The following is a 24,433-nucleotide window of genomic DNA, read 5'->3' on the forward strand; positions in this document are numbered from 1 at the left end:
ATGCAACCTCCAGACTTCTGAGGTTCAGAACAGACTTCTGTCATGAGATTTGAGTCAGGGATTTGTTATTTGCAGCAAAGAAACATCTTGACACATGCATATATTTGCATTCGAAATTTAAGTCAAAAGAAGGCTATAAGCTATACCATATACACTGTTCTGCAACTATTTTCACATAGTAGCTGATGGCTATTATTCAACCAGTTCTCCATTGGTGGACCTTTAGGATATAGTTTCTGCTTGCTCTTCTAAAATTCCCCAGAGAACATCTTTTACACATTTTGAAATATGTATGTGCTTTATAGACTGAATTTTTAGAAATGATATGGCTGGATCAAACATTCAGTTCAGTTGCTCAGTTGTGTCCGACTCTTTGCGACCCCATAGATTGCAGCACGCCAGGCATCCCTGTCCATCACCAACTCCCGGAGCTTGCTCAAACTCATGTACATCAAGTTGGTAATGCCATCCCTCTCATCCTCTGTTGTCCCCTTCTCCTCCTATCTTCAATCTTTCCCAGCATCAGGGTATTTTCCGATGAGTCAGTTCTTCACATCAGGTGGCCAGAGTATTGGAGCTTCAGCATCAGTCCTTCCAATGAATGTTCAGAGCTGATTTCCTTTACGATTGATTGGTTTGATCTCTTTGCAGTCCAAGGGATCACACATTAGATTAACTTTAGGTTGATACCCACCACTTAGTTGCTTCCAAAAAGATCATTCCAGTTTATACTCTCAGCAGCGAGAGCTGGTACCCATTTCTCCACATATTCACCATGCTGTCCATATGTAGTATTCAGTTTTTGCCTGTCTATAGATTAAAACTGGTTTTCTGTTTTAAAATTTACATATCATTATTAACAAAGTTGCAAATCTCATGTATATTGGCTATTTGTCTATTTTCTCTTCTGAATATCTTCTGAATCCCTTACCTGTATTTTTCTTACTGAATTTATAGCACTCTATATTTTAATGGTTTTTGTGTTGCAGGTATATTCTGCTAGGTAGTCCTCTATTTTTCTTAATGTTTGCTTATACTGTCATTTGGTACACAGAGGTTTTAAATGTTCATATTGTCACATCTGTCCATCTTTTTCTTTATGCTCTCTGATTTTTATTATGCTTGGAAAGTCCTGTGACATCCTAGGGAAAAATCATGCCAACATTCTTCTTGCTTTTTTATAGCTTGAAAAAATATTTAGATCATTAATGCATCTAGAATTTCTTTTATATATAATGAAGGGGCTAACTTAAGTCCCCCCCATGTAAATAGACAGTTATCCCATTATCACTTATAGTATGCCACTATAGTATATTATAGTATAGTAATATATAGTATCTACAGTATAGTCTGTGTATAGTATAGTCTATATTCTCTGCGAATGATATCATCGTAGCTTAGATTCCTCTGTGTTCATAGGTCTGTCTTGGCCATCTGTCTTGTTCTGTTGAGTCGTTCATTTTTCTGCACTCATACCATAGTTTTAATCACTAGATTTAACTTATGTTTTGCTCTTCAGTGAGACAAGTCCTTTATTGGTTTTCAAAAATTTTCCCATATTATTTACTTTTCCAGAAAAACTTTAGAATTAACTTGCCAAGTCTGTGCAAAGATCCTGTTCAAATTTTGACTGGAATTGTTGAGTGTGTAGATTAACCTGGGGAGCCCTGACATCTTTACAATATTGAATCTTGCCATCCGGCACCATGGTGTCTTTCTCCATTTACTCAGGTTTTCTTTTATGTGTTTCAGCAACGTTTCGTAGTGTCTAACATGTAGGTCTTGTATATTTCTTTAAAAATTATTCTAGAGATTTAAAATATCTATCATAAAGGAACTTGTTTTCATTATGTATTCTAACAGGTTTATTGCATGTATATAATGTGTAAAACTATTCTTGCCATTGATGTAAATTCTCATAAACCTAAGTGTAACAAATGAAAATCTAATTTTATAGGGGAAAAAACTGATGCTTGAGTGGATTAATTTCTAAGTCTGGGTACAAAATATTTCTAAAACATAACTCTAAATAAATTCAGTGAAAATCATGAGTCTCAGGTCTGATTAACTGAACTTTTTGTTTTTCCCCACTCACAGGTTATTATTAATTTGGTAGACCAGGCAGGAAGAGAGAAAATAATTGGTGATGCTTACCTGAAGCAAGTGTTGCTCTTTAACAACTCACACCTCACCTATGTTTCATTTGATTTCCATGAGCACTGGTAAGACGGCTTCCTGAAAAATTGCATAAATCTTAATTATATTGAATTGGTTCATAGTGCTTTTCAGGGCAACTGTATCCTTCTACTTTTCTGTCTATTCATTCTATTAATTTTTGAGAGTTTGATATTGAAACTCCAAATAAAAATCTTAATTTCTCTACTTAAAAGAATTGTAATGTATAGTAGAACTGTATGTAACTTTGTTCTGTATTTTCCAAGTCTCCTGTAAATGTGTTATCATACTTTCATAATTTAAAAAAAAGAAAGAGAAAAAAAAAGATGGCTTCCTGAGATGAGTTTTGATCAGGTCCAGTATGTGTAGTAGTTGCTGCCACAGAGACCTTAGTTTTTCTTCTCTTTTTTATTGGGAAGAAAATCTTGTTCTCATTGTTAGAAAGGAGAGGATGATCATTTCTTAGTTCCATTTTCATATTGGTTTTATTTTGCCTAAAAATTAATAAAAGTTAATTCTTCCTGAAATATTCAGTCTTTTTGTTCCAAAATGACTTCAAGACTTAGAGTTCCTTTTTTCCTTTTATCCTTCACTTAATTAATGGAGCTTTTTCTTTCTGCTTGAGTTTGAGCCTGGCAGAAGTAATAGCGTTCCCTTACTTAAAACTCATCCTGCTGGCTCGTCTTCATACTCTGTTAGTAATAATGCTCTCCCTTGGGATAAGTTCACTGGTTTCTGGAAAGCAACGATCGTGTTGCTGGTAGTTTTAGCTCGTGTGTGTTCTGAAAGCACATTTCTTTTGTCGTAAGCCTGGCTCTAGTTTTGGCTTGTTTACCTAGGTATTGAAAACTTTGGTGGGGAAAGAAGCTTCCGGGGGCTGCGATGTGTTTCAGTGTATTCTTAAGCATATTTTCTTTCATAATGCAGATTACTTGTAAATATTTATATAATTTCCCATATAATTTAAAATAGTATTAATCTCATATTTACAGTAATAATTTTAATTTTTCCAAGCAATCTTAGATATCATATCTTAAGCTTAAAAAATATTCTTAAAGATGTTTTTCTTTCTTTTGGCATGTATTTTAGCAGAGGAATGAAGTTTGAGAATGTCCAAACACTAACAGATGCCATTCATGACATTATTCTTGACATGAAGTGGTGTTGGTAGGTATTTCATAAGAAATCAGTTTGACAAACTCTTGGTCTGTCGAATCATATGTTCTTGTCTAGTACCAGTAAGCATTAAAATAATAGGCTGGGAAAGAATTTTTGTTTTTCTTGTTTCACTTCCAGATTCCTATTCTCCTTTTCAAAAGTATTAGTTGTTAGGTATTGTTAGCTTTGAACAGGAAGAAGGTGTCAGATGATTGGCAAAATGGAGCAAAGTGCTCTATGACTGTTATTTAATTCCTTCTAATGCTCTGTCCTCTACATTTCTTCTTGGTCCCTAACATGGGAAGGAAAGCTTAGAGGTATTTGGTCTCAGTTTTGAGACATTTAAAAACTGTTGGAGAGGAAAGAGAAGGAGGAGGGAGGAGTAGGAAGGAGAAATTGGCTCAAAGGACAGAAGAGAACATTTGATTAGATTTTAAGGCCACAGGTGGCCAGAGGAATTAGATGAGTCAGGCAAGCTTCATGATTCCACCCTAGGTGGTAGAGTGAATTAGTCTGTACAAGCTCATTTAGATGCATTTCTGCTTGAAGGAAAAAAGCAGGGAACAGGATGTTGTTTTAAAGTGCCTTCTGGTTTTAAATGTGTAGAAAAGCATAGCTGGGGTTTGTGTCAGCTCTGCCTAGTACTTGTATGACTCAGGAAAATCACTCTGCATCTCAGTTTTTTGTTTTTTCAAAATGAGGGTAATATCTTCCTTGTCAGGTTATTGTATAAATTAACAATAAAGTCTACAAAGGTCGCAGTAATGCCTGCCACATGATATTCCAAGCAAATAGATAACCAGTGTTGCTGTTGTTATCATTATACTGTAAAGAATTGTTGGTTTTGAAAACTTTTTAAGTATTTCCTATTGTAAAGTAATTCCATACTGTTTTTGAAAAGGGTTGATCAAGCTGGAGTAATATGTAAACAAGAAGGGATTTTTCGTGTTAATTGCATGGACTGCCTGGATCGCACCAATGTGGTCCAAGCGGCCATTGCACGAGTGGTCATGGAACAACAGGTAATTTGGAGTCCACTGGATTGTAAATATTCATTTATAATTTTTTCACTTGTAAACAGTAGCTAAAATCTTCCTGCCATAGAACATTTACAGCATGCAACCATTCTTGTCGCTTTAAAACCTGGAAAGTACAACCTTTGCTAGAAATCAGTTGAATCAGGTGGTGCTTTCTTAAGTACTCATTTCAAAAACGTGAGGCTCAAAATTTAATAATGTAGTGGGTGGCACTGTGTAGTCATTTACTTTTTTCTCTCAGCTACACACCCTCTCGCCTGTTCTTGGGGCATGGGGTCTGCACACCACCTTTCTGCTCGACCACCTGCTTCCATGTCAGGCTCTGCCAGTAGGGGCTTTCAAGGAAGACTATGAGTCTGAAGGAGGGAAAAGGGACAAGTTTGTTCACCTGTGTTACATTCCCATCATCAGTACCCTCTCTGGGGCTGTGAGTCCTTTGGCATCACAGAACCAGCCTCTTCCCTTTGTGCCCCAACCCTCCTGGTGGCAACTGTTTCCTGTAGTTATTATATCTCTTACCTCTGTGTCTCCTTTTAGATCTTTCATCCTTCCAACACCTGGGTAATGAATTCCCAAGGTTGATATTCCTAGCATGGTGTTTTGTTTTGTTTTCCTGATAGAGCCTTGTGACTATCCTTAGAGGAAGTCTTCTTCTATTGCATTGAAGCAGCTAGGTTTTGGTGATCAAGCTCTGGCCCTACCACATACTAGATGTTGACCCCATGCAAAGAGCTCAACCTTTCCAGACTTCTTTCCTTTCATCCATAAAACGAGGGTACTAAGAGTATTGATTGCATAGACTTGTTATGAGGAATAAATGAGATCATTTATTTTAGAAAGCTGTTAGCATATGGCACCAGACTTAACCTTTACTGAGCACTTACTGCTCTGCTACTATTAATATTGTTGTTGTTTCTATATGATTTTTTGATAGTTAGCGTCACTTCATAGCCAAATTTAAAAGAAAGGTACAATAGTATGAGTCTACACATTAAAAATAACATCAGAACAGTATGAATTTTTTATTCTATTTATTCAGATGTAGCAGTTCATAAAGCTGTCTTTCAAGTGGTACTTTACTTTGAAAAAGTCTGAAAACATTTCCTGAAGGGTCCTAAATTGTATATGCATATGCTTCCTTTCTCTGCAGTATATGTTTTATGCTATGGTTTCCTGGCTTATCTGCAGTTAATCTACCAATGTATTCATTTTAGCTGAAAAAATTAGGTGTGATGCCCCCAGAGCAGCCATTACCGGTGAAATGCAATCGGATTTATCAGATAATGTGGGCCAACAATGGTGACTCCATTAGCAGACAGTATGCTGGGACAGCTGCTCTGAAGGTAAGTATCTGTAGCCAGCATCTGTGGGTCATTCTGTGGGACACAGGGTGTGGTTTAAAACCAATTTGGTTTTTGAGGGAAAAGCATGTGGGTTTCAGGTGGTAGGTCTACGTAGTTGACTCTGGAATGTTTGGGTAAGGCAGGGGTCACACTTCCAAATTCCTGCAGGTGCCAAGTCGTGTGACTTGAACTGGCCACTCATTAGCTTAAAGGGAGAGATGGGCGGTGTGTACCTGAGAGAGAGCATACGATGACTCAGGAAGGTGCTGTTCTGCTACTTCCTAATGGGGGTAGAGGCCCAGTGTTGCCAGAGCTCCCAGTTTTCAAGGGAGTTTGGAAATCTGGACTTTTATATGTAATAGTTGGTTTCTAAAACTTTATACAAACAAAATAAAACATGTCTGTTGGTGGGATTTGGGTCCTTAGTATAATTTGCCTCCTCTAAATTTGAATCCCAACCCTGCCTCTTACTAGCTCTATGATTGTGGGCAAGTCACTTAAATTCTCTGTGTCTGTCTCTTCATTTATAAAATAGGAATAATTCTAGGCCTACTTCAAAAAAAGTTGTGTGGGATTATATGAGCTAATACATTAGAGCTTAGATCATTCCCTGACACACAGTAAATGGTGAAGAAATGTTTTATTATCTTTTTGTGATTGTTTTACATAAAGTCTTTTGAGGATCCTACCAAGCTGATCTTCACAGAATTTAATGTAAATGTAAATACAATCACTGGTCACTAAATACTCCCTCTGTTGGCAGTAGGAAGTGGTTGAATTAGTTTAAATCAGGTTTATGGTTATTTTCCCTCAAGGTAAATAGTTCACCTCAAAACATTTGTTATAAAAAATCCTGAATAAAATCTTGAAGATTCCACCGGAAAACTGTTAGAACTAATAAATTAATTCAGTGAAGTTGCAGGATACAGAATCAACCTATGAAAAACAGTTGTTTCTATACACTAATAGAGATTATCTAAAAAAGAAATAAAACAATCCCATTTATAATAGCATCAAAAACAATAAAATACTAAGGAATAAATTTAAACAAGAAGGTAAAGGATCTGCACACTAAAAACTAAGACACTGATAAAAGAAATTGAAAGCACAGAGAAGTGGAAGGTAGCCCAGGTTGATGTTTAGAAAAATTTGTATTAAAATATTACCCGAAGCCATCTTCAGATGCAGTGTAATCTCTATCAAAATCCCATTGGCATTTTCTGCTAGAGTGGAAAAACAGTCCTAAGATTGATTTGGAAACACAGGAGACCCTAACAGCCAAAGCAATCTTGAGAAAGAACAAAACTGGATGCATCCTACTTTTGATTTCAAACTATATTGCAAAGTTTTAGTAATCAACACAGTGTGGTCCTGGCATAAAAACAGGCACAAAGACCAATGGAATAGAACTGAGAGCCCAGAAATAAACCCACATGTGTACAGTCAACTAATAATTGGACAAGGGAGCCAAGAATAGTCAATAGGGAAACGATAATCTCTTCACTAAGTGGTGTTGGGAAACTGAGATATTCACATGCAAAATAATTAAACTGGACACCATTCACAAACATTGAATTGAAATAGGTTAAAGACTTAAAATGTAAGACCTGAAACTTTACTCCTACAAGAAAACATAGGGAAACATTTCATGACATTGGTCTTAGCAATAATTTTTCTGACTGACACCAAAAGGAAGAAAAGTAAAAACAAACAAGTGGGACAACATCAAACAAAAAGTGTTTTGCATAGCAAAATAAGTAATCAACAGAATGAAAAGACAGCTCATGGAGTGGGAGAAAACCATATGCAAACCATATGTCTGAGAAAGGGTTAATATCCAAAATATGTAAAGAAGTAATGTCACTCAATAGCAAAAAAAAAAAAACCCAACTGATTTTAAAATGGGCAAAGGATTTGAACATCTTTCCAAAGAAGATATACAAATGGCCAGCAGGTACATAAAAAGGTGCTCAGTGTCAGTAATCCTCAGGGAAATGCAAATCAAAACCACAGTGAGCTATCACCTGTTGGAATGGCTGTTATCTAAAAGGCAAGGTGAGCAAAAGCTCACCCTTGTACATTGTTGGTGGGAATGTGAATTGGCATAGCCATTATGGGAAATGGTAAGGAAGTTCCTCAAAAAATTAAAAATGGAAAATTAAAAATGGAACGTATGATCCAGCAATCCTATTTTATAAATATATATCCAGAGAAAATGACATCAATATCTGGAAGAAATACCTGTACTCTTGTTCATTGTAGCACTATTCACGGTAGTCAAGATCTGGGAAGAACCTAAGCATCTGATGCCAAATGAATGGCTAAAGAAAATGATGACAAGGGAAGCAGTCATACAAATTTATATATATATATATATAATGGAATATTCAGCCATAAAAGGAAGAAAGTCCTGGGATTTCTCAGGTGGTCCAGTGGTAGGGAGTCCACCTGCCAATGCAAAGCATACAAGTTTGATCCTGGTCCAAGATCCCACATGCCAAGGAGGAACCAAGCCCGTTTGCCACAACTCCAGAACCCACTCGGTAGAGCCTGTGAATCGCATCTACTGAAGCCTAGGTGCCTAGAGCCCATGCTCCACCAGAGAAGCCACTGCAATGGGAAGCCTGCACATAGCAATGTAGACCTAGCGCAGCCAAAAATAAATAGTTTATTTATTTAAAAGAAGAAGGAGATCCTGACGTTTTTAGCAACATGGATGAACCTTGAGGGTATTAAGTGAAAAAGTGAAATCAGGCAAACAGAGAAAGACAAGTAATGCATGATCTCTGAACTTCCCTGGTGGTCCAGTGGTTAAGAATCTGCCTGCCAGTCAATGCAGGGGATAAGGGTTCAATTCTTGGTCGAGGAAAATCCCACAGGCCATAGAAGCAACTAAGCCTGTGTGCCTCAGCTACTGACGCTGGCCCCTAGAGCCCATGCTCTCCAGCAAGAGAAGTCTGTGCACAGGAACTAAAGAAAGCCTGCGTGCAGCAACAAAGATGCAGCATAGCCAAAATAAAAAAAATAATGCACGATCTCACTTATATGTGGAATTTTAAAAAGTCAGACTCACAGAAACACTGAGATTGATGGTTACCAGAGGATGGGGTAAATGGGGAGAGACTGGTCAGAGTACAAAATTTCACTTATGAGTTCTGGGGATCTAAAGTACAGCATGGTGACTTAATACTATATACACACACAAAATATATTGTACACCTTAAACTCATGCAAGGGTACTTTTTAATTATACAAAGCTGGACAAAGAGGAATACTTTTTTCCTTTGATATTAAAATTCTTTGGATGCAGCATTCATGTCTCTCTTTTCCATAATAGATTCCTGTTGCTAAATTAATATTTTCTGTGGATGACCTAACCAATTGGCAACATGTTCTTCCTAAATTATCACTTTTAGGACAGGGCCTATTTCTAAGATTGCCTTGGATGGAAATAGTGGGGTTGGGATGGGGGAAAAAAGAGACTGTGCTTTCCCTACCTCTCTAGGGACTTGCTCTGACACCTTTGTTGTGAAAACCAAGAGAAACAAAACAATTAAATCTTCATTGGATCATTCTACAGGGATTGTAATGTGCAGCAAGGTATGGAAACCTGCTCTGTCTGTATTTACACACAACCACATACACAGGTTAAATACTGTTGTAATAAGCTCTAGGGAACTGGCCACATTTTCTCACATCAGATATTTGTGTGTTTTGAATATCACACCAGTTGGAGGCTTGAAAATCTTTTTGTTTTGTTATATATAAGTTTTGACCTATAAATTCTAGATATTCTACAGACTGCCAAGAATGGCTTTACCTTAACGCACCATCTAACTGTGAAGGTGGATAACACCAATAGTGTGTTTAGTTGTTTGACATGCTTGGATCTGAGTCAAATACTACTAGATATTTTAATTACATTATCTGGAAATTGTAAAAGCCTATATATAGAATTCCAGTCTTGAATCGAAAACCCACATTGACTTCAGGAACATTTTTGTGTTTGCATAAATTGTCAAGGTGACTTTTTTTCTTGACAGGGTGACTTTACAAGGACAGGAGAAAGGAAGTTAGCAGGAGTTATGAAAGATGGTGTTAACTCGGCAAATAGGTATTACCTGAATCGATTTAAGGATGCTTATAGGCAAGCTGTTATAGGTAAGGAACACAAAGGTCTTTCTTTAAAATTTGTTATACTTTCTGTGACTAACATTTTACAGTAACCAGTTTCATTAATATAATCCATATGTTTTATAATACACTTGTGTTTCTACATTGAACATCTTACTCGATAAATCAAATTTTTACAAGATTAGAATCTGACAAATTTTTTAGGCTGGAGCAGCAAAAGAAACTGCTCATTTACATACATATTTGTCAATTTGTTATTCATGTAACAGAAGGCAAGGTTGAGGCTCCTGGATTATGGAATATGGTGCCCTAAAACCTCATCAAGTAAAAACTCCATATTCTGTTTTCCTGTTACTCAAGCCTGAGAGATAAAACAAAATGATTTTCTTTTTTTGTCTAATGTTTATCATGTGTTCTTGCTTTGGACAAATACACTATCCTTCCTTATAAGCATGATTTAACAGGTTATTAGGATATCAGACTATCCTAACCAATTCTTATCATTATTTAAGAGAAAAAATGGAGGGTGGATTGCCCAGTGGAATTCATGCCACAGCATATTTTTTTTTAATGTGACTTTAAATTTAATTTGCATGAAAATATTACCTTTTAGGATTAAAGTAAATGTAGAGTATTCTATGGACTAGAACCAAACATAATAGCTTGTCATATGGTCTCTAGGAATATTTCTAAAATCCTAATTTTTTAACCTAATTATTTATTATATATGAAATAGTAGGGCCTACACATAGGCAATTTAGGAATTTGAGAAGTCTGGTGTAATTAAGTTAGGTTCATTTGCCACAGATATGGTATGTACTGATAGGAAAATTGGATTTTAGCAGTTTTTTCAAGGAAAAATTGGTACATTTTTTTCTGTTGGTTGATCTAGCAATTCAGTTAGGTCACTGAGGACCCAGAGTTTGTTCCTCTCTCGTTTTGACCATCAATAATATCAGCTTCATCCTAACCCTGAAGCTAAATCTCTTCCAAGTTTGAGAGAGAAGGGCTAGTAGCAGTCTGGGCTCACTGCTTCTCCATAAAAGGCCAGTGGTTGGCAGTTCTCTTCCAGTAGCCTCTAGCCTTACTGTCCCAAACATGTGTAAGGAGTGGGATTACAGTGATTTTGTCCATAAGCCTTGAGCTGCATCCTACACCAGGAAGAAGTTAACTTGTCTGTTCAGTTCCTTTGCTCATTTTAAAATTGGCTTATCTGTCTTTTTATTATTGAGTTGTAGGAATTCTTTTATTACTGATAATAATTAATAATAATTCTTTTATTATTGAGTTGTAGGGCTTTCCTAGTAGCTCAGTTGGTAAAGAATCTGCCTGCAATGCAGGAGACCTGGCTTCAATCCCTGGGTCGGGAAGATCCCCTGGAGAAGGAAATGGCAACCCCCTCCAGTTTTCTTGCCTGGAGAATCACATGGACAGAGGAGCTTGACGGGCTACAGTCCCTGGGATTGCAAAGAGTCAGACATGACTGTGCAACTAACTTTGACTTTCAGGAATTCTTTATATATTCTTGTATACGTGTTCCTTATAGATGATTTTTAAATATTCACTCCTACTCTGTGGGTTGCCTTTTAACTTTCATGGCGTTTTCCTTTGAAACACAAAAGTTTCTAATTTTGATGGTGTCCAGTTTGTCTTTTTGTTGCTTGTGACTTTAGTTTCATATAAAAAAAAGCAAAAAAAGAAAAACCATGCCTAGTCCAAGGTCACAAAGATTTGTGCCTATTTTTTAAAATTAGAGTCTTATTGTTTTAGGTCTTGTATTCTCTTTTGCTTTTAAAAAATGTGTTAGTAAACTAGGACGATGATAGATATCAACACTTTCTACTCTAGATTTGATGCAAGGCATTCCGGTGACAGAGGATCTTTATTCCATATTCACCAAGGAAAAAGAGCACGAAGCTCTGCAGAAGGAGAATCAGAGAAGCCACCAGGAGCTAATCAGCCAGCTCTTACAGAGCTACATGAAGCTGCTGCTGCCCGGCGACGAGAAGTTCCACGGCGGCTGGGCCCTCATTGACTGCGACCCCAGGTGAGCTGGCGCGGTGTCCTGGTGCCTGTGTGCTTAAATTTCTGATGTTACGCTGTCCTAATGATTGCTAGCAGTTGTCCATAAAGCTGTGTGCATGGTGGCGAAGCGCATGGCAGTTCTCAAATACTTGCTGGTACGAAGGAAAGCTGGCGAGGCACTCAACTCGGCTGTTAGAGGGGCACTAAAAAACTCAGGAATGAATTAGGTAAAATATAATGTAACATCTGATTTGTTAAAAACCCAAATTGTGAAACTACAATTCAAAGCTTGTTTCATGGGTCCTCCCCTGCCCCCAAGCCCACCCCATGCCCCAGAAGCTAGGTTTATTGTATTAATACACAGAGCTGAGTGCACCAGGAGGTTTAATGGTGCTAATTACTTTGATGGGTTGTTAAGTGGTCCTGGTCTTTCATAAAATAAATAGGCCGACTAATACTCTACATTCTTTTTTAAACAAAAACCATCCAGTTTCAAGTGGTTCTTTAAAATATCAACTAATGGCAGGATCTAAATTTATCCACCAGATTGCTTGCTTTCAGGCTAAAATCTAAAATGATCATTTTCAATATTATGAATCAGAAACACTTCAGAAAATTCTAAACCAAGCTTTGAGAGTAAAAGGCTCTATTTAGATTTTATCTTCTTTTACATTTCGTATGTTTTTTAATAAAAGGGGCATAAAACAAGTTTGCAAGAACAATAGAATGCAAGGGAGTATTTACATATATGATAATGAATAAAAAATGACACTGATCATAGGTTCATACAGAGTCCTTCCATGACTTCAAGTTCATGGATTATTTCGCTTTGATAGTCAGTACTGAATGTACGGATGCAATTTTTGGACTCTTAAGAGGTGAGGTATTCTGCCCATTTGAATTTCCAAAGTTAATTATATGTCTCCGTCTTATTTGTTGTTGTTGTCTGATATTTATTAGGCTGCCTTGGGTCTTAGTTGCCACACGTGGGTTCTTCGTTGTGTCACATGGGAGCTTTTGTAGCGCAGTAGTTACGACGCGAAGGCTCAGTTGCCCGACCGGGGATCCAACCCATATTCTCCACAATGCAGGTGGATTTTTAACCACTAGACCACCAGGGAAGTCCCTATATCGCCATCTTGATTAGACAGTTCTTTAAGAACCGTCCTTCTTATGAGAGATACTTTGTGGTTATCATCCTTTCTATTACTGCTAAAATTTATTTAAATTTGCTACTGGTATTTATCATTTGCAAGGCTTAAAGATTTTCTGGATGGTGGATAGTTTTCCTTTTCTCTTGAAGGGAGATGTTTGGAAATCTGCCATTGGTCTATCTGAGGTTGCTAGAGAGCCTTTGTATAGTCTATCCACTGAGTCAGAGATGTGGACTCAGAACAGGTGGCCCCTGGTTGGGGACAGCAAGAGTAGCTCTGGGAGTGGCTTTTCAGGCTCAGATCCTGGACAGCCTGTGGCGGCCTCAGTCCCTCAGGCTTGGGGGTGCAGCAGTTTGCACCTGCGTGCCTCCAGCTGCGTGTATAGTTTTTAAAAATGTGTGTGTGTGTGTGAAGTTGCTTCTGTCGTGTCTGACTCTCCGCGACCCTGTGGACTGTAGCCTGCCAGGCTCCTCTGTCCGTGGGATTCTCCAGGCAAGAATACTGGAGTGGCTTGCCATGCCCTCCTCCAGGATCTTCCCAACCCAGGGATCGAACTCGTGTCTCTTGTGTCTCCTGCATTGGCAGGGAGGTTCTTTACCACTGCTGCCACCCAGGAAGCCCCAACATACCTTTATTGAGATGTAATTCATATAGCATACATTTCATCCATTTTAAGTATATAATTGGGTGGTTTTTAGAATATGCTCAGAATTGTTAAGACCATCATTTTGGTCAGTTTTAGAAATTTTTATCACCACAAAGAGAATCCTTGTACTCTATCCCCACCCTCATCCCCTAAGCAACCACTAGTCTACTACTTTTCTCTCTCCGGATATGTGAATTCTGGACACTTCATATAAACAGAATCATGTACTATGTGGCCTTTGTGACTGGCTTCATTCACTTAGCGTAATGTTTCATGGTTCATGGGTGTTGTGCCATGTAGCAGAACTTCATTCCTTTTCATGGCTGAATAGTATTTCATTGTATAGATAGACCATGTTTTTCTTTACTCTTCTTTTGGGCATTTGTTTCCATCTTCTGGCTCTTCTGTTGCAAACAGTGATGCTGTGAATACTTAGAGACAAGTTTTTGTTTGAACACCTGTTTTTCTTTGGGGTGTACACCTAGGAGGGGAGATTGCCAGGCTGCTATGCCAAACTTTTAAGAAACCACCAAACTACTTTCTTTGGTGGCTGCACCATTTTACATTTCCACGAGTAATGTGGGAGGGTTCCAGTTTTTCCATATCCTCACCCACACTTTTTTTCCCCTTTTTCCCCCCATTTTTTTTTGTAGTGGATGTGAAGTACTGTCACATTGCGTTTTGATTTGCATTTCCCTCATGATAAATGATGTTGAAAATCTTTTCTTGGGTTTCTTGGATATTTGTATGTCTTGCTCAGAAAAATGTTCAAGTCCTTTGCTCATTTAAAAAACTGGGTTTCTTTTTTTGTTGTTGAGTTGGGCCACATGTTTTTGTCAAAAAAGCTTCACTGAAACGGAGCTGGGATTAGGATGAGACAAGGGAGACAGGGCTGGACAGGTTGCAGAGTCGGATCTTATCTTTATTTGAAATGTTGGATGTTTTGTTTATCATGGTATGTTTTTTTTTTTTTTTATCATGGTATGTTTGCATTAATTTTGATTTTTTAAAAATACTGCATTAAAAACTTCCGTTGATGTCAGGGTTTTTTTGGCACCCCCATAAATTTTGCGCCAGAAACCAGTGCCTCACTGACTTCGCTGCAGTTATGGTCCTGTTTAATTTTAAACATACGGCAGAAAAACAGTTACGGGGAGCTGTTTATAAATGCTCGGTCCTTCCCAGGCAGCAAGAATGGCTGCCCTTCCCTTTTCCTTGATCTCCCAGGGCTCCAGCTGGAACTGTCCAGCCACCTGGAGCCCACCCTCAGGCCTTTTTATGTTAACCCCCCGAGCACAGCTCAGTTAATTCCCCGCAGACAGCTGCTGGCGTACAACAGATTAGACCTCATGGGTCATCCCGCACCCTTTCCCGTCCACGCGGCCGCCGCTGCCGCGGGGAGAGCTGACTCGGGTGACAGCCCGTAAGCGCCGGGTGGTGCACTTGTGGCTGGAGGAGGAATCGTTAATGTGACAGGAAATTGGGGGACCGTCCAGGTGCCCTTCAGCATCTGCACAAAGCCCACTCTTTATTTTGTCCAACTCGGACTCGCTTTTTCTTACACTGAGAGCAGCTGACTACTGGTACCCGTGTTAGTGGACTCTTGAGGAGCGCGGCAACCTGCTCTCAGGCGCGCGGCAGTGCGGGGAGGCGCTTAGTCACGGTGTCGCAGACCCCCGCCAGTGGCCCTCCCTGGACCCGGACCCGGGCCGGGGCCAGAGCCCACCTCCGGTTCCCTCCCGGATGGCCCGCGCCGCGCCCTCCTCTGGACGTGGGCGGTGCTGGACGTGCTGCGCCTGCGCACTGGGCGCACACCGCGGCGAGCGTGGGCGGCGGAAGTGCACCGTGTTTGGGGGCGGGACTTGGCGCGGCCGCGCTGCAGTTGCCGCAGTGGCTGCAGGCGTGAGGTCTGGCGCAGGTTTCTCTGACTGAGCTTCGACTGCTTGACTGACAGACTGACTGACTGACCGACAGACCAGATGCCGCGCTCCCACCGGCCTCCAACCGCTCAGCGGCAGGCGAACGCCACAGGCAATGCTGCCGGCAACGCTGCCGAGCCCAAGCCCGAAGGCGGCAGCCTGGCGACCACTTTCAAGATTTTTCTTCTATTTGCAGGACTGATGGTTAAAGTTCCTGTGGGGTTGTATTTTTCCTGCAAATTGCTGCTCTTCCAAAGCCTCCTGTTAATGTCCCCTGATGACAGTGGCTTTTACGCGACCATTGTCGCGGTGGTGGGGCTGCATGTGGTGCTGGCGGTGTTTGTGTTCATCGTGTGGAAGGAGGGCATGCCTGACTGGCGGGAAGAGAAAAACGAGTAGCGTAGCCCTTCGCTCCGAGCTGCAGGCGAGGGGCGGGGGAGCACCGAAGGGGGTTTTCTTTCTTTTGTCTGTGTTTAAAAAAAAAGTGGGGGTTAGGTTTTATTTCTGTTTAAGTGGGGCAGAGGGTGGTGGGGAGGGAAATTAAGTATTTACTGCAGCTTATACTTAAGTAAAAATGCGGGTGGGGGGAGGGCTGACTTCTTTCTCGATTGCCTGTGACGTGCCAAGTGCTTTTCTTTCAAGACGTAATGCTTTTGACTGAGATCATGTTTGACCAATGTAAATATTCGTGTCAAAACAGACTCTGTGATAAAGTAGCACTACTTAGTAGGTGTAGAAATTTTTTTTCATAGTAAACTATGTGTCGTGACGTAATTTTTATGGCTTGGCTCAAGCGACAGTTTTAAGAGTGCAGGTAAGCACCAGTGCGCAAAACTAAATTGTTCGTCTACGTTATTCTCGGTGAGGCTGCCAAGATCGTAGAATAGATGGTTTTCTCTTGCCGGTTGGTTGGTTGGTTAAGTTATTGCTCGTATTTTGGATCAATCTATGTATTAATTGGGTTCTGACTTATTCAATCTAATTAGTTGTATTTGGGGGGCTTATTTTTGGTGAAAATTGAGGTCAGTTATTTTAGATTAAGATTGTTACAGTTATGGTGCAACAAGATGCCCCTGATGTAAAATACTGCGATTTAAGGTCTTGGTAAAATTTTCTCTGCAGTACCTGTTAAACAATGACCTCATTCTTAGGCAGATTATGTACGTGACTTTAAATTCCATCTACTAGTCATTTTTCCCCCTATTGTTTTCCAGTAGCATTTGGTCAGTTTTTGCAAATAGCTATGGAATTCTAAGGTATTTCTATTCTAAGATAGAAATATCTACTTCAGCAGTGGAATTTTGAGAACCAATATAAGTGTGCAGATTAATTTTCATCTTTTGATTGGAAAGCTGTTTTAATAGTAGATGAATATTTGATTAAAAGGTTGAGTTCAGATTCTGCCCATGTTACCTGTTGAGTATTTGTGGATTTCATATGTTGATCTTTTTTTAAAAAATTAGTATTTGGTCTAAGGGTTCATCAGTACTGTTTCTAACCCTTATTCTGATATTTGACTTTAGAGTGGAGATAAAATACAGCAAAGTGGACTTAGAATAAAGAAATGTTTACTCATTATCTAAAAGCTGTGTAAATTAATCTGTAGTTAAAAAAGCAAAATAGTTTGGGCTTGGTTCTATTTTAGCACATAAATGTTGTATTTACGTAAAAGTCTTTCAAAGGATACATTCTGCATGAGTGTAAACATAAGGTAAATGTGCAGTGTAACTTGAAGATTAGGTCATGTGAGATGATCTAGATAATTTCTCTTTTCTCAGCCTGATATTTTCCTTTCTTTACAATCCTTATCCCCTCCACCATCATGCAATTCCCCCTCCTCCCCACATACTATTATCCTGTTTTCCTGAACCCTCCCTTCTCCTTGACTACTCCTCAGCTCCAGTCCTTCCCTCCACCTACCCCACCTTCCTAAACTGCGTTCCTGGTTTGGTTTGGTTTTTTTAATTTCCAAGTGGATAGACCATGTACATTTAACTTCAGAAGCAGGACTCATTGATTACTTGATTTTTCCCCCCACCCTAGCCCCCACCAATCTTTTATCATAAGGGGATCTGCTATAGAAAAAAATGTAGATGAAAATGAAAATATTTAATTCCTTGTGTCATGTTTGTTTAGCCTCATTGATGCTACTCACAGAGATGTGGATGTGCTGTTACTGCTTTCTAACTCTGCGTACTACGTGGCCTAGTAAGTTGCTTATTGATTTAAAGCTTTTACTCTCTTTTAATGTGAGTAAATATCCTTTTTAGATTTTGTAACACAAAAAGTTAAGAATCTAGTTTTGCTATGTATTTTAAGAAATTTCACTGAACCCCTTTATCTTACATAATTGTTACATCACTCTTTTATCAATTTGAAAATGTGATTTTAGAGTTATTTATAGTCAGTGTATTTTTATAATAGTGTTGAGTATTTGATAGTATCTCCTACAGATCTCAAGTTCTGATGTATTCGACATATTTTTACTGTAATTGACCATATACCATGACTTTTTATTATGATACCATAGTTCAGTGTTTCCCCACTGTTAGGCATTAAAATACTTTTATATTTATTGCTATGATGAATGAGACAGCTGTGTGCAGGTAATTGTGTATGTGTACACATGCACTTCTCTGATTCTAAGGATATGATGAACTATGACTTTTTATGCCTTAGAAATGACACCCAGTTAACAATGCCACTAGCAGAAATACAAGTACTTCATCACAGCCTTAACCAGAATTATTTTTTTCAAATACACAGTCACTTTCTTTTTGGTCTGGTATGAACTGTCATTTTTCAGTCCTTGGCCCAGGTGCCTATTGGCATTGATCATTTTCTATTTGGGATATCAGATTTATCTGCCAAATCAGGAATATGTAGCTTTCCTTTTAGGTTAAGTTTTAGGCTTGTTGGTTTTAGTTTTTGTAAGAGCTTTTGTAAAACTGAATTTAATTTTGCTTTGTAATTGATTTCTTTTAGTGTAAGATCTATACACTGATTTTCATTTAGCTATTGAACTATATATATGTGTGTGCGTATATATCACTTCATTTAGTTTTTAAAATATTTAACTCTTTACCCCAGAATGTATTGGGTTGTGGAAGACTTTACCTGCATAATGGTTGTTGCTATTATGCCTCAGCTGACCAGCCAATGTGCTTTTGATTTTAATCCTCTTCTTATTCCCTTTCCCTTTGTCTAGTTATGATGATGAAGTTGACAAAGTAAACCAGTATCAACGGCTAAGTCTAGAAGACCTGGAAAAAATAGAAATAGGTAAATTTTTAAGATACTAACCAGGTCATAGAAAGCAAATACTGTTTCTTGCAAGAGTGGGTTGTTACTTAAGCAACTGGTATAACATCTTATTGGAATCAGAAAGGAGTGGTCTAAGAAGTCCATTTCTTAAGATTCCCTTCTATATTTTAGAGATGAGTGGTAGATATAGTCTAATAATAATTGTTTCTTTCATTACTTGTCCTGTGAAGATCAAGCCTGGGGTTTAGAAAGTTTTAAATACTTGAGACTGAAGAATTTTTATTTATAGTCTTATTAGACCAAGTCATCATGATAAGTGTGTGTGCTTATTCAGATGAATAAAAGTGCTAAATGATTGATGACTCAATCATCAATGTTTTAAAGATCAGTATATTGAAGTATTTTGGATAATATCAAAAATATCAGTATTTTGAAGATACAGAAGAAAGTGAATGTTATGTGAAAGATTAACATATATTCATTTGGGTCTTTAGGTCCTGAACCCACTCTTTTTGGTAAGCCAAAGTTCTCCTGCATGCGATTGCACTACAGATATAAAGAAGCAAGTGGCTATTTCCACACACTGAGAGCTGTAATGCGCAACCCAGAAGAGGATGGAAAAGGTAATAGAGATGAAAGTATTCAGTTCTAACTTATCTGCTTTTATAAGCCCAAGTGGAACTGGGGACTGTACATACCATTATACAAGTGAGTGATCAGGAGAAATACCTTTGTGATTTGAGATCTTGAAGTAGCAGCTTTGTTCCCAGCAGAGCAGGGACACTGAATCGATGAGAGTCTGGGCAAGGACTCTTGTGGGAACTCTCAGTGTGTTTGGCCATCTGAGTGTGATGGCTTTCCCTGCCACATCCGCCTCCTGGATAATAGTCAGGGACAACGCCTGTCTTGTTCGCGCCCCTTGTCTCGGTGTCTGGCACAGTGTTTGGACAGATGAGAGTTCCAGAATAAACTTTTAATTCCAGTTGATTTGGTTCCTTTGTTGTTCATTTAGTTTTCTGTTAACATTTTAGAACATTTTGAATTAGTGAGGGGAGTGAAGAACAAGTAGTATGTTTGTTTAAGTTATAACAAGCTATTATTAGAAGATTAAAAATTCCATTTAGAGTTCTGAGTTAGAACTGCTAGTTTTTAAATGTTTTTGATAAAGTGGCAAGCAATTACATTTGGGTTTCAGACACCCTTCAGTGCATTGCGGAGATGCTGCAGATCACCAAGCAAGCCATGGGATTAGATGTACCTATAATAGAGAAAAAGCTGGAGAGGTAAGTATACCACTTTGCACAGAAGTGTCTTTTATTCTCCAGAGAAAATTAAAGTTTTACTTCTTTTAAAGTGTCTGCAAAAAGGAGAGAAATCACATTATGATATTGTGTTGTTAGAGGGGGAAGGATCATATTTTTATGGATCAAAAAGTAATAATTTTGTTTAAATTATGGCCAAAAGTGATGTTTTAAAACTCCTGAGAGGGAGCATTCAAATTTAAATAACGTTTTAGAGAGAATAAACAGCCAGTATATTTTAAACACTAGGTTTTTAATTTGGGGAAAGAAAGCGTATAAACAAATTATTTTACATTTTAAATTTGTGGGTTTTCCATCTAATGAGGTTTTAAGGTCCAAATTTCACTAGAAAGGAGAACAATCTGGCCATCTAGAGAAAAATTGTTGAGTCTTCTGTTAGAAATAATTATTTCAGTAGCTTTTTTATTTTATTTATTTATTTCATTTATTTTTATTAGTTGGAGGCTAATTACTTTACAGTATTGAAGTGGGTTTTGTCATACATTGACATGAATCAGCCATGGAGTTACATGTATTCCCCATCCTGATCCCCCCTCCCTCTTCAGTAGCTTTTTTAAAAAGCAGTAGTGTATTCAATAACTCTTTAACATGATTTTTATGAAATATTCTCATGACCAGTGATCCTGTATGACCTGTGTATTGAGATGTGTGGTAAATAGGACTGCCTTTTTTTCTCATTTTTCGCAGCCAGGAGGGCTGGCTAAGGAGAAAACACTTAAGTTATTTATGTTAAATGTCCCAAGTCTTCTCAAATTCAGATAACCCATGGGAAACAAGGAAATGGAGCTCCTTCCCCTCCCTTCTCTGCCTGAATTCAAGCAAAGTGCAATGTGTGTAGAGCAGCTTTAGTTAAAATGCTGTAAATATCCATTTATAGTCAGTCCTTTGCTGGTGGTTTAGATCGTGGATGTGGTGGATCTATGCTCCCCCAAATTGTAGTGAGTCACCACATATGGCTGTTTTGAAATGTGATTAGTTCAAATTTTGGGTGTGAGGTTTTTTGGGAAACAAATTCTCAGAATAATGCAAAAACAAAGGTGGAGGCTACCGTTAGGCTTCCCTGCCTCCTCCCCTGCTTCCCCTCCTCTCTGAATGCCAGGGAGAACAGTTGAAGGAGGCATGCCATCACAAATGAGGGTCAGTTGTAGACAGAATGTCTGGTCCAAGAGAACTCAACAACTCATCCAGTTACTGTGAAGAGCTTCAGGAGGTGGGATGAAGATACTGCGGAGGTGGTGTTCCTCCAGGGTGGTTCTTCAGTACCCCACGTGGCCTGCTAAAAAAGAAGACAGCTCAAGCGGGAGATGTCAGTGGCCTGCTTGCTTGGACCTGGGGTTAAGGTCACACAGCATGTCACCTGTTCCCTCTCAGTGCCTGCGGATGGCTCATCAGTGTCACTTAACAAAGGCTTCTGCTGCCCTGTTATAAAATGCTCTTCATTGGCTGTTTCAGACTTCAGTTTGAGAATTAGTCATCTCTTAATACTAATTATGTGTTGAAATGACAAATAAAATTGTATATAAAATTGTATATAGCCCACGTTTGTATTGGACATTAATGCTCTAGCATCAAGTCCAAGGAGTTATCTAGATTTATCATTTAGCAGTATGCTACTTTTAAGGAATTGAGACCAACTTGAGTTTTCACTTACATTAATAATTGGAACTGCCATATTGGATTCCATGGGAAATTAACTTTTTTCTTTTCTAATCTGTAGGAAGAGCAGTAAACCTCATGAAGACATCATTGGCATCAGATCTCAAAACCAAGGCTCTTTGGCCCAGGGAAAAAAATTTTTAATGAGCAAATTTTCATCTCTAAATCAAAAAGTGAAACAGACCAAATCCAATGTAAACATTGGCAATCTACGAAAGCTAGGGAACTTCACAAAACCTGAAATGAAAGTTAACTTTCTAAAACCAAACTTAAAAGTAAATCTTTGGAAATCAGATAGTAGTCTTGAAACCATGGAAAACACAAGTGTGATGGATAATAAAGCCCAGGCAGAGTCAGAAGGGGAAATATCTTCAGATAATGACTCGTATCACTCTGATGAATTCCTTACAAATTCCAAGTCTGATGAAGACAGGCAGCTAACTAACTCTTTAGAGAATGTAGGGCCAATAGACTATGTTCTTCCTAGTTGTGGTATTATTGCTTCAGCACCTCGATTAGGCAGTCGATCCCAGTCTGTTAGCAGCACTGATATCAGTATTCATGTTCCTTCAGAGGTTACTATTGCTCATGACAATGGGCTTGGAAAAGGCCACGAGTCTTCTTTGAAGAAAAGTCCTTCTGCTGACAACATACACACATTGACTGGCTTTGCCAAGCCTGTGGATATTTACTGCCACAGATTCGTTCAAGATGCACAAAACAAAATGACCCAGCCATCTGAAACCAGCTCTGTTTCTCAGCAAGCTAGTGAGGAAGGAAATCAAATGACCAATCAAGTTTCTAGCGAAGAAACTCCGTTTGAATCGACAGAACAGCTACCTTCTCGACCTTCTCAATTAGACGTGTCTTTTTCTGCAACAGGCCCACAGTTTTTGTCAGTTGAAGCAGTGCATTCAGTTGTATCTCAAAAGACCCCCGGCTCTGAATCTGGCACGCTTGAACTTGAGAGAGGGCTTCATGTAACTCCTTCTCCTTCAGAGAGCTGTAGCAGCAGAGCAGTCTCTCCTTTTGCAAAGATTCGGAGTTCTATGGTCCAGGTTGCTAACATTACGCAGGCTGGGTTAACCCAGGGGATAAACTTCGCAGTGGCGAAGGTTCAGAAGAGCCCTGCAGATCCTGAAGTAGTTAATGAAGTCCAGCAAAATGAACTTAAAAATATGTTTACACAATGCCAGACACGAATAATTCAGATTTAGTTTTTAGTCACACAGAATCCTGTGGCTTTTATTTAACCCCCTCAAAAAAAGAGGTGTCACAGAGCGTGTACTATATGAATCTAGGGATCACAAATTCTGTTAGTTTGGAAAGGTTTTAAAAGACTGAACCTGAACAGATTTCCAAATTTGAGAGCTAGGACAGTGGAAGCGCATCATCCTAGAATAGGACCTAAGTAGATTATACACTACAGAGCAGTTTGTCTCTCCACAAGTAATTCAGGAATAGATGACTTTGGGACATAATAATATGAAACCTTTTGGAGTGGGGTGGGTGGGTAGAATGTATGAAGTAGACTCAAAGGGTGGACATGGATCCTTTTAGATGAGTAGCATTGTTCATAAGTGTTACTGTTCTGTCAGCTCATTTCTGCGTGTTAACCACTACAAGGTAAATTCTTAGTTTAGTGACTCTTAAGTGTTACTAGTATGGAGAAGCATTTTAATGTAAAAACTATTGGTTTAATTTTTGATGACTTAACCATTGCCTATAGAGTTAGGGCTAATGGCATTGGAGTCAAGGAATGTATGCCCGTTTGATCCTAATTTCCCCCACATTCTACTTAAGTAAATTTAAAATATTCCTACCTTGTACACCCCAAAGTCTAAGAGCATTTAAGATCTGTCTGCCATGAAACCTGAGATATCAGATGTGAATACCAGCACCTATTAATTTTGTTCTCTCTTCAGAAATGCTAAAAATATACACATTGGATACTAGTAAAGCTTGAAAGAAGTTTTCAAGTTGTAACTTTTTGCAAGGTGCAGTCTGTAACATCTTGTATAGGCTCTCAAAACTACTGGAAATTTTAGCCTGAAGCATGACTGTAACATTGACCATGTGGAACCAGGGCCTTGTCTGTAAGCCCATACAGTAAGAAAGTTGCACATCTTATTCCAAACAAGTATTGGTTTGTCTGGTATCTTTACAGCCTTACTCTGTTGAAGTGATTGACTCTCAGCTAAATATTATGTCTGTTTTAACTTTGATAAGTATTTCCACTTTTGTTATTTATTAGTGGTATCTTTTTTTGAAGTGTCAGATGTTGTGACTATTTAAAATAAAATATCATTAAGACAATGTGTATGAGAATTCCTTGAATAACATTTTGAAGATAAGGGTTTGATATAAGTCAGACTGAAGAATTCAAAAGCAAAGGTTACTAAGTTAGCTATAACAAACTCTTTGTCCCAGCCTTTCCAAATAGTTCATTCTTAAAGTGTTATGATAAAAGCTAAACATCAAAACTGAACATGAACTCTCTTACCGTCTTGTCTTAAAACTATTAAGGTGTCTTACAACATGAGAGAAAATAAAATCAAAGTCAGGTGATAAAAATGTATTTTAAGCTCCAAGGAAATTAA

General features: G+C 38.5%; 1 protein-coding gene across 4 annotated transcripts in view; it reads left to right on the top strand.

Annotated features, from left to right (window-relative positions):
* INPP5F (inositol polyphosphate-5-phosphatase F) overlaps positions 1-24,146 on the top strand; it is an 88,332-nt gene extending 64,186 nt beyond the window's left edge. For 3 of the 4 annotated variants that reach the window (XM_043924915.1, XM_043924916.1, XM_043924917.1), the window contains 11 exons: positions 2,098-2,222; positions 3,265-3,342; positions 4,235-4,355; positions 5,585-5,713; positions 9,757-9,874; positions 11,696-11,894; positions 17,728-17,799; positions 18,800-18,873; positions 19,350-19,478; positions 20,051-20,138; positions 21,895-24,146. In XM_043924915.1, coding sequence (XP_043780850.1) covers positions 2,098-2,222; positions 3,265-3,342; positions 4,235-4,355; positions 5,585-5,713; positions 9,757-9,874; positions 11,696-11,894; positions 17,728-17,799; positions 18,800-18,873; positions 19,350-19,478; positions 20,051-20,138; positions 21,895-23,050 — 2,289 coding nt within the window. In that variant the 3' untranslated portion in view covers positions 23,051-24,146. Of the gene's footprint in view, positions 1-2,097; positions 2,223-3,264; positions 3,343-4,234; positions 4,356-5,584; positions 5,714-9,218; positions 9,709-9,756; positions 9,875-11,695; positions 11,895-17,727; positions 17,800-18,799; positions 18,874-19,349; positions 19,479-20,050; positions 20,139-21,894 lie in introns of those variants that run through there. The other variant, XM_043924918.1, reaches the window with a different exon arrangement.
* The last annotated feature ends 287 nt before the right edge of the window (positions 24,147-24,433 follow it).

This window comes from Cervus elaphus, chromosome 15, assembly GCF_910594005.1.
Source record: "Cervus elaphus chromosome 15, mCerEla1.1, whole genome shotgun sequence".
Taxonomy (NCBI): domain Eukaryota; kingdom Metazoa; phylum Chordata; class Mammalia; order Artiodactyla; family Cervidae; genus Cervus; species Cervus elaphus.